Source organism: Cydia strobilella, chromosome 1, assembly GCF_947568885.1.
Source record: "Cydia strobilella chromosome 1, ilCydStro3.1, whole genome shotgun sequence".
Lineage (NCBI taxonomy): Eukaryota > Metazoa > Arthropoda > Insecta > Lepidoptera > Tortricidae > Cydia > Cydia strobilella.
This window is the reverse complement of record NC_086041.1, coordinates 15,734,303-15,744,387: the sequence shown is the minus strand read 5'-3', so window position 1 is coordinate 15,744,387 and position 10,085 is coordinate 15,734,303. Positions and strand designations below refer to the sequence as shown.

General features: G+C 39.4%; 1 protein-coding gene across 1 annotated transcript; it reads left to right on the top strand.

Moving 5' to 3' along the window:
* The first annotated feature begins 491 nt into the window (after positions 1–491).
* On the top strand, positions 492–7,076 carry LOC134746463 (ubiquitin thioesterase otubain-like). The gene is made up of 5 exons (XM_063680863.1): positions 492–640; positions 736–1,035; positions 2,083–2,304; positions 4,740–4,850; positions 6,953–7,076. Exons 1-5 carry the CDS (start codon positions 533–535, stop codon positions 7,037–7,039), a joined length of 828 nt encoding a protein of 275 aa, XP_063536933.1. The 5' UTR covers positions 492–532; the 3' UTR covers positions 7,040–7,076.
* The last annotated feature ends 3,009 nt before the right edge of the window (positions 7,077–10,085 follow it).

Sequence of the window (10,085 nt, the reverse complement as noted above, 5' to 3'; positions counted from 1 at the left end):
GGTCCAAATTAAATTAAATTAAATTAGTAAATAACATACACAAACTTAACACTAACTACTAGCTATAAGAAAATTACTAACAACACGCAAAAACTTTTAATGTAAAATTGGAAATTTGGAAATAAAGGCTTTTTTATTTTTTATTTTTATTTATTGCTCCAATTTTGGCGCACATTTGGCACATTGTTAGCACTAACTCCTGACGTATACCGCAGCTCCATTTGTTGATGTACACCCGCCATCCTGATACTCACACGTTCGCGGCTTCGCGCACGAGTGTGGAGCGAGCATCACATGCGCAGCTTCCATGCTCCTTAGGGTGGTATTCCACCTGTCCAATATTTGATCAAATTTGTATTTGCGTCTCACATTTTGCTTAATGAGAGAGAGCGAAATATTGGACAGATCCACCCATAGACACCACCACCCTTACCCCCTTATGCATGCACTAAAAAAGCATCAGATTTCTGAACGCATCAAATGCCTTTTCGCTCGATTGTCATTTGTCGTCATCTGTCAACTTTATTTGAAAATGGCGGACGATGCATCGAGCAGTAGCGGCTGTACCGGTAATATACCAGATAATTCGATAAATCAAGATGAATTGATTATGAAACAGCAACGAGAAATAGAAAAGGAGGTAAGCTTTTTAAAGATACCAGTTATGAAGTACTTTATTATTTTGCCCAGTTGCAATTTAGCAATACAAAATGTGGTGTACTGTTTGTTTTGCAGATTTCAGAGAGCATTCCTCTAGTCGGAGAACTCGAGCCTTTGTCGTCGCTAGAAAAAGAGTATAATGAAGACCCCGTATATCTATTAAAAGTAAAAGACTTAGCGGCTAAGTACAAATATATACGGAGAACGCGACCGGACGGTAACTGTTTCTTCCGCGCATTTTCATACGCGTATTTAGAACACCTCTTGACGGACAAAGCGGAATATGAAAAATTCCACGAGCTAGCAAAGAATTCGAAGGATACTCTCGTCGCATTAGGTTTCTCACAGTTTACAGTCGAAGATTTTTATGAGACGGTGAGTCGCGAGATTTTAGGTTACTTTTTGTTGTTTTGTTTTTCTTTGTTACGATGTCAGACAACAGCGTTGGTGTTTTTTTCGAGGTTTTATGTAACGTCTCTTAGTTTGTATAAGTCAAGTTAATAATTGATCAAGGAGTTGTGGAAACACATTCAGGAGATTAATTAGCCTGTACAGTCAGCAACACTATTAGCTTAGCACCTTTGCATGCAAACTTCTATGCACTGTACATGCATCATGACTATGCCATCAATTATTATTTTATATAAAAATGCACAGGCAGCTTAAAAATTTGATATTTTGGTATTGTATCTGTGCCAATCCTTGAATTTTTAAATAATGTAGGTATGCAATTTTTCTTTGAAAGGATAATATTTAAGTCTCAATTTTATATACAATAACTATATCAACCCTTAAGGGACATGCTGCTTGTGCATTCACACATAATAATAATAACATCTAACCAATTTTTTAACATGCAGATATCTCTGCAAGTGATACTCCAAATTTTATATTAAAGGAAGCGTAACTTTTTTCCATTTTTTCCTTTATTATAAAATTTTGAATAACATCAAACAATAAATATTGCTCAGGCTTTTTTTTACGTACGGGAAAAATTTCGTAAAGTATTGTGTGATGATCATACATCAGGGTTTTGTGTGCGGGAATGATTTTGTGTATTTATAACTTTGTTTTTGTAAAATAGTTGCCAAACTATGGATTGGAAATAAGCTCCAGATGTGTTTCAAATGTTAAAATAGTTTGTTATTACAGCTTTTATCTATTTTTTGGCTAGTGTAATACATTTCTGAACCCAAAACCCGATGTATGGTGATGATACTAAACCAGAATTATTAAGCCGGGAGTTCATTCCATAAGATTTGTTAATAAACACTGTTTAAGCACTGTTTAAACCTAAACAGTGTTACACGATGTTTTTGTAAACATGTTTATAAACTGTCACTTTTGAATTTATATAGTTGGTGCAGTTTACTCATTAAATGCAAAAATTCTAAATCCTTGATTATTTTCTCCGTTTTCTAGTTTATGGAAGTAGTGCAACGAGTGGGTGAACAAGCTGGAGGTGCCCCTGAAGAGCTGGAAAAAGCCCGCACGGAGCTGCATGACAAGTTCAATAAGCAGGGCTACTCGGACTACATTGTGGTGTACCTTCGCCTTGTGACATCTGGGGCTCTTCAAACTCAACAAGACTTTTATCAAAATTTCATTGAGGGACCTAGGACAGTCACTGAGTTTTGTAGACAAGTAAGTAGATTATGTTAAAGTTATGGCAAAGCATTGCACTAGAAAAACTCGGATGAAAACAGCTGAAGGAGGCAGAAGAAAAATAGATTGAATTAAAACATAACGTTTGAAAACAATTGTTTGTAGAATATTTTTTGATGTAATGGCGTGTCCGCCCTGTGACAATGTTTTCAAACAGCTTACCAGATTTTGGTCCAAATTTATTAGCATTGTTTTGGTGCAAAATTAATTTTTGTATAAGCATTTTCTTGTGTCACTCTAGCTAGTGGTCCGAAAGTAAAACCACTTGGACATGTAAGCAGTATTCTCTAAGCACAAATTAAATTACTTTCTTGGAGTTGAAACTCTAGGTCCATGGGGTCCCAGCGCGCACAGTTGTTAAAAAACCCACCAACCCCACCATTTCGACTTTAAACCCATGCCACCAAGTCCGGGTGGCCGAGCAGTTGAGGCATCTGTCGCGTAAACGGAGAACGCTGGTTCGATTCCAGCCCAGGGCACTGGAGGCCTTGGTAATTTTTTCCTTTTTGATTAAATGTCCATGATAGAATCCTTGGTAATGCGTGGTTGGACTACTACTAAGCTAATGTTATCACTTTAAATTAAGTTAACACATTGAAGCCATACCTCTATATTTTTTTATTATTTGCAACTAGAAATAAAACCTCAAATTTCACTACTTTCTGTTATGATTGACATTACATTACCATGTAAATGAAAAAATAATTGTTTTTTTGTTTAATTATTAGTACCTACTATCAGACATTACATCACAGAATAACTAATAGTACTACCGTACAGAAAATTTACTCCTTCACAAAAGCCAGATTTAGGTACAAAGTTATACCTACACTCGCCGCCTGCAAGCAAAATTGAAACTTATAACCGCGCACGAACCATGAATCTTCTTTGCGCGCCGCAGTTTTATGACCGAGCCGCGAGTCGGCACGGGGTTGTCACTTGACAAGTTTTTGTACCTATACCTACTGATTTATTATTTTTAAGATAAATATGTAGGAATTACAAACGTAAACATAAAATTTTTAGCCGGAGATAGTATGTCTGATTCTCACGGAAGTAGGTATGCCACAGAAGTACTTATCCCTTTGAAAATATGTCGGTCAATATAGTCCGGAATAAAAAAAAAAATGTTTTTTCTGCTTCCTTGTTCTTCCGTTTATTCAGACCAGGGGTCGGAAACCGGTATTTGCTCCATACAAAAATACCGGTATTATTACGTTCTTTTCTTTATAATTTCATTTTTAATGGGACGTTTTAATAATGCAAAATTGTTTCCTAAATACATGATTCAGTCCTACGTAATGAGCATCAAATAATTCAAAATATTGGGCTATTTCGGGGTTTTTTAAAAATACCGGTTCCGAGCCCTGATTCAGACATCCGTAAACAGAACATTATCTTTTATACAGATTAGATCGCGATTTAGGTTTCGAAGCCATTGCGTATTTTCAATTTTGCGCGAGCGGCAGCCCACTGCCATACACCTGCCCGGACGGTGAGCCGGCCAAATATACCTAAACTGCGCAGTGACACCCCCCTGATTACGTATCGTATTTACCACTAGCTTTTGGGTCTAATAAAACTTCCAAAATAAACCCAGCTGTATACAGTACATTACTTTAGCACAGTGAAGAAAAGTGTGTATGCTGTTCCATTACTGTGTTGGTCTGTTGGACCAGAATCTATAACTTACCATTTTTAGGGTTCCGTACCTGAAAAGGAAAAAACGGAACCTATTATAGGATCACTTTGTTGTCCGTCCGTCCGTCTGTCTGTCAAGACCCTTTATCTCGGGAACGCGTGGAGGTATCGAGTTGAAATTTAAAGGCATCCATATACTCAGGTCTACAGTCCCTTGAAGCTGTGAAAAAATCAAACTTCTAAGTTAACGTAAAAAAAAGATACGGCCGTTTATGCCGCAAAAAATGTATATTTTGACACTCTCAAGGGAATCAAGATTTAAAGGGTACTTCCCGTTGACCTATAGAACTATAAAATTTGGTAAATAAGGAGGAAAAATCTCAAAACTATAAATTTGTAAAAAATACAAAAAATATAAATAAAATAACACTAGTTAAATTTGTACGGAACCCTCGGTGGGGGAGTCTGACTCGCACTGGTCCGGTTTTTGTTCATGAATCATGTCGCTGCCTATGCCAACACACAGCCTTATTTGCCGAAATATTCGTGGTGCATCTCTTTCCTAACTGTTATAGGGCTAACAGTTCAAAATGACAATTATATGCCCGTCATACTTAATAAAAATAAAACACAGGTTTGAAGTGCTGCATGTGAGTCTTCAGGGGCTAGTACCACGAGATGATTCACTGTCACGGTGCTGCAGGTGTTTTATATGTAAAATTTGTTTAGTTTATGTCTTGATACATCTGTGATGTGACATGCCCTACTTGCAGGAGGTAGAGCCGATGTACAAAGAGTCCGACCACATCCACATCATCGCCCTGAGCGCCGCGCTGAACGCCGGCGTGCGCGTCAAGTACATGGACCGTGGCACCAACAGCCAGGTAGATCAAATTGTTTTAATAATGTCTTTCAAGTTTGCCCTCTGTAAGTGAGTCGGCCGTAGTATAGGTAGACTCCGCCGGTTGCCGTTCGCATACAGTATCACGTTGTATTGTACAGTCAGCAGCAGCAGTTGCTAAGCGGGCGAGGTGTTCAAAATTACCTTGACACGCTCTTATTGTCTTAACAATAAAGTCGCGTCAAGATCATTTTTAAAAAATGGGCCCGCTTAGCAACTTCTGCTGCTGCCTGTATGTATGATAAGACATAAGACGGCAATATTTCTATAGAAAGTAACGCTCTCCTCAACATGCGGCGTCAACCGACCGAATTGGTATTCTTTCCTTGCGTTATCCCGTCATTTTGCCACGGCTCATGGGAGCCTGGGGTCCTCTTGGTAACTAATCCTAGAATTGGCGAAGGCACTAGTTTTTACGATTCCAGCGAGAAAATTGTTCTAGAGTAAGTGAATGCCGCCAGGGGTCGGAAACCGGTATTTGCTCCATACAAAAAAACCGGTATTATTACGTTCTTTTGTTTATAATTTCATTCTTAATGGGACGTTTTAATAATGCAAAATTGTTTCCTAAATACATGATTCAGTCCTACGTAATGAGCATAAAATAATTCAAAATATTGGGCTATTTCGGGGTTTTTTAAAAATACCGGTTCCGAGCCCTGAATGCCGCTGAATGGTGTAGAGGCAGGTCTGGTACTGATATGAGCTGGTAATTTTTCATCAGTTACCATTTGTGTACCTACATTTACAAAATACAAAATTTGTAAAAAATCAAAAAAATCGTGCTCCTCTTACGCCACAGCAAAGGACTAAAGGCAGTTTAAGTGTCCGACCGGAACCGGATTTTTAGCGGAAACCGAAACCTGTTCGGCTTTGCTATTGTTTCGGCCGAAACATGACGGCCTGAAACCTATGGAAATCGAAACTACGGTCGGACACTACCAAAAATACAACCTTGTAAGTTTCGGCACTCCTTATTTAATTTTGCACATTAAAAAACTTAATTTTATTTATATTATTCTTGGGATTTTTAGAGCAACAGAAACTTCTGTTTTATTGTGTTTGAATGCCCATGTCTGGTGTAGTCGTTCGATTTGTAGCTGGCCCCGAATGGCTAATCCTGTGTCTATTGTTAAGTAAAACCGGACGTGCCACTACCTGCAAAAAAGGGTCGTGTAATTCTAATTGGCACCTGAATGCGGGCTAGTCCAACGCTCAAAAAACCAGTGTAGGTGTACTTAGATAACGCGCCTTTATTACGCATCTCGATGACATATTGAGACTGGTTCTGTAGCGTTCGACTCGCCGGCACTCAGTAACCGTAGAGGGACAACACAAGAAATTGCAAATTATTTTTCCATTTGTTCATTTTGAATCTTATTGCAATTTCCATAGGAGTTGTAATACAATAACCGGTTAAAGTGACCGAACATTTTTTTATGCAGGTAGCACGTGCGGTTTTACTTAACAATATACAAAGGATAAGCCGTTCGGGGCCAGCTACAAATAGCTAGCCATACACGCACGGATTTGCCCGCCGGACACTCGGATCTGATCCGCAACTTCGCGACAAGGCGAAGGACATCAGTTGTGATTCGGATTTAGCTAGTAACGGTTGTCTGTATTAATGTCTCTGTCTAAACAAAAACTAGCTGTGATATGTGGCGGTTTTATATATCGAAGAAGGAAACAAGCTTACGATCAATTGGTCGGATCTGTCTGCTCAGTGTCCGATCCGTTGGTTTTGAGTACGGACAGCGGACAGACTAAACCGGCGGACAAATCTGTGTCAATTTCTCGCCACACATTGACGGATGTGTCCGCCGGACACATCTTTCAGACAGATCTGACGGACAAATCCGTATGTGTATGGCTAGCTGATCGAACGACTATACAGTCGCCATCAGATATATCGAAGCGGCCAAGGTGCTCACAAATATCTGAACACGCCTCTATTGTCAAGACGCTTGAATGCATGTTCAGATATTTTTGAGCACCTCGGCTTCTCCGATATATCTAATGCCAACAGTACGTTAGCGGCGGTATTAGTGCCATGTACTTACTTATGTATGACTGTGTGTGCAGGTGATTGCGCACGACTTCCCCGAAGGTTGCTCGCCGAAGGTGCAGCTGCTGTATCGGCCCGGCCACTACGACATCCTCTACGCGTGATGTGTGCTCCTCAATAAACACCATTCATTACAACAAACTAATCTTTTATTTACATGTCCGCAGACTCCGCAGTAGTGACTATCAATAACAATATTCTATTGTGCTGCCATAACGCGACGCTAAAATATTTTTTTGGACTAAATTACGATATCAGCCTGTCAGTTGTTCGGAGCTGTCAACTTTTTGTTCTAAAGGGGTCCCTGACTATCAGTCCGCCGGACGATATCGGCCTGTCAGTTGTTCGGAACTCTTAAATTTTTGTTCTAACTGACAGGCCGATATCGTCCGGCGGACTGATAGTCAGTGGGCCCCTTTACTGACAGGCTGATATCGTCCGGCGGACTGATAATCAGTGGGCCTCTTTAGATATGTATGTGCTACATAAAATCGTAGAAATTAAATGGAACTAAAAGCGAAACATAGTGGCAACACCAGTTTTAAACAACAATCGCATTTGTTACCTATATATAGCTTTGTAACCATGGAGACTATATAAAGGAGCCAAATCTCTATGTATGAAAAGTGTCCATCAAAAAACAGTAATTAGGCGGCGCCACCATACACCGAAATACTACCTACCAAAAACAACCTACGTAATTTGGTCGGGTTATTTGTTGCCTTATATGGTTCATGTTATACCAGGCCTATGGAACTCTCCGCGCGAGCTCGGAATTATACCTACGAATCGCCTCCCGTTCACGGTAGATAAGCTAGCCAGTTGGTTACCGCGCGCCGCACTGGCAATTTTTACGATAGTTACAAGCTACGTGGGTACTTACTATTGAATTTATTTAATTTAACATGTAGTGTTTATTATTGTTACGACAAATTTATAGTTAGATATCTACCTTTATTATGGGTTCTCTATTATTTTTCTTTATTGTGTAACATTAATCTCTATCTGGTTTAAAATTACACCAAGTCTTAAAACTAATTATTGCTGAGTTCATTGCGCGGTTAATAAAACAGCGTAAACCCTGCGGTTACTGCAGGGACATATGACCTTTTTTTTTTTTTTTTAATAACCTGTAGTATCCCACTGCTGGGCAAAGGCCTCTCCCTTAGATTTCCATGACTCCCGTTGTTGAGCTGTTTCCGGCCAGTTATTAGTGAAGGTGTCTAAGTCGTCCCGCCATCTCCGCCTGGGCCTGCCACGTCCGCGCTTCTTTTGCGGCATCCACTTGGTGGCTATACTAGCCCACCTATCCGGATGCATGCGGCAGACGTGACCTGCCCAGTCCCACTTCAGCCTAGCGGTCTTCTCCCCTACGTCAGCTATGCCTGTTCTGGAGCGCAGTGTAGTGTTTCGGATGCGATCCATCCTTGTGACACCTAGTATGCTGCGCTCCATTGCTCTCTGGCAAACCTTCAATTTGGACTTCTGACTCTCGGTGAGCGACCATGTTTGGGCACCGTAGGTTAGGACAGGCAGAATACACATGTCAACGAGTTTACGCTTTAGTGACATTGGAAGGTCCCCCTTCATTAGCTCCTTCATGGACCAGTAGCTCTTCCAGGCGTTTTGAACACGGCGCTCAACTTCCTTGTCTTGTCTGTCGCTGAAAGAGACTAACTGGCCCAAATATATATACTCGTTGACATATTGTATAATCTGCCCGTCAACTTCAACCGTCCGTTTCGTGCTATTAGTCATCACCTGAGTCTTTGCACGATTCATTTGAAGTCCAACTTGAAGGCTTGCGTTGCTCAGATCTTGGAGCATTTGCTGAAGTTCTGTGGCAGAGGAGGCAAAAAGAACTATGTCGTCGGCAAAACGAAGGTTTGACAACCTCCTGTTACCGACGACCATTCCATTCCGACATATGACCTTTTAAAATAAGTATATCGAAACTAACGCATAAACGGAATATTATAATTATTGGAACTTATGCTTATATGTAGCTATTTTACGATATGCTGTTACCTATACTGTACCTTATTAGTTTAAATGTTAGTTTGATCAATTGATTTAAAGAGGACCGTGTGAAGACTTCACACGAATAAAAATTTTTACTTGTACCTAAGTAGTTAGGCATCTTCTATAAAATCTATAATCGCAATACCTACTGTCGCAAAAGACACATTCAAATAACCTGAAACTATGGATGGTATAGAAAAGGATGCCAATCTCTTAAGGCAGAATTGTTGCAAAAGTGACCGCTTTCAGCTTTAAATATAGTTCCTAATCTCTCTGGTGGTGCTAGTTAGGGTCTGGGACATGAGTATAACATGAACCAACAAATAACCCGTCCGAATTACGTAGGTTGTTTTTGGTAGTATTTCGGTGTATGGTGGCGACGCCTAATTACTGTTTTTTGATGGACACTTTTCATACCTCAGAATAATGACTAAAGCATAGAAGCCGGGCAAAAATGTTTCGCAAATATGTATACCCGTACTTTACTTCCTTACGAATTAGATAATGTGCCGAAAAGAGATGCATATATGCTTGTTATTTCTCATTTACGTACGGTGTCATAAGTTTGATAATTTGCTAGGGATGTGACTGTGTCGACTTTTTATATCGATAAATTATGCATAAGTTTATGTGCCGTGTAAAAGAATAATCACGAAATTGGCCAATTGATAATAGTCTGGCTAATGAAAGTTGAACCTGAAAAAACGCGGCAATTTCAAGAAATCTGTAGCAGGCGGCTCGTTGAAATGAAATGAAATGCGTGGAATACAAGGATTGCATAACTTTTATACTTTTTATAATTTTCATATTCTAAAAATCATTACAAAGTATAAAAACTATGCAATCCTTGGAATCAAAGAGCCGCCTGATATGAGGATTAATGCATGTACCTAATATAGCTTTTATCTCATTTGCAGTCTACCACTCAGAACCGTCTAACTATACCTCTCGTTTTTTTAATCATTAGAAAGAAGGCGAGCGATCTTAACGTGTCGTTTTATCGAAAAACACTTTGAAAATAAGTCACAACAAATATAATATACGATCATTTACATACTTTTGCTTTCATAAGTAAAATATTGCTATATTTATAAAAAAACTTGTCAATAAAAAGACACGTGGAAATGG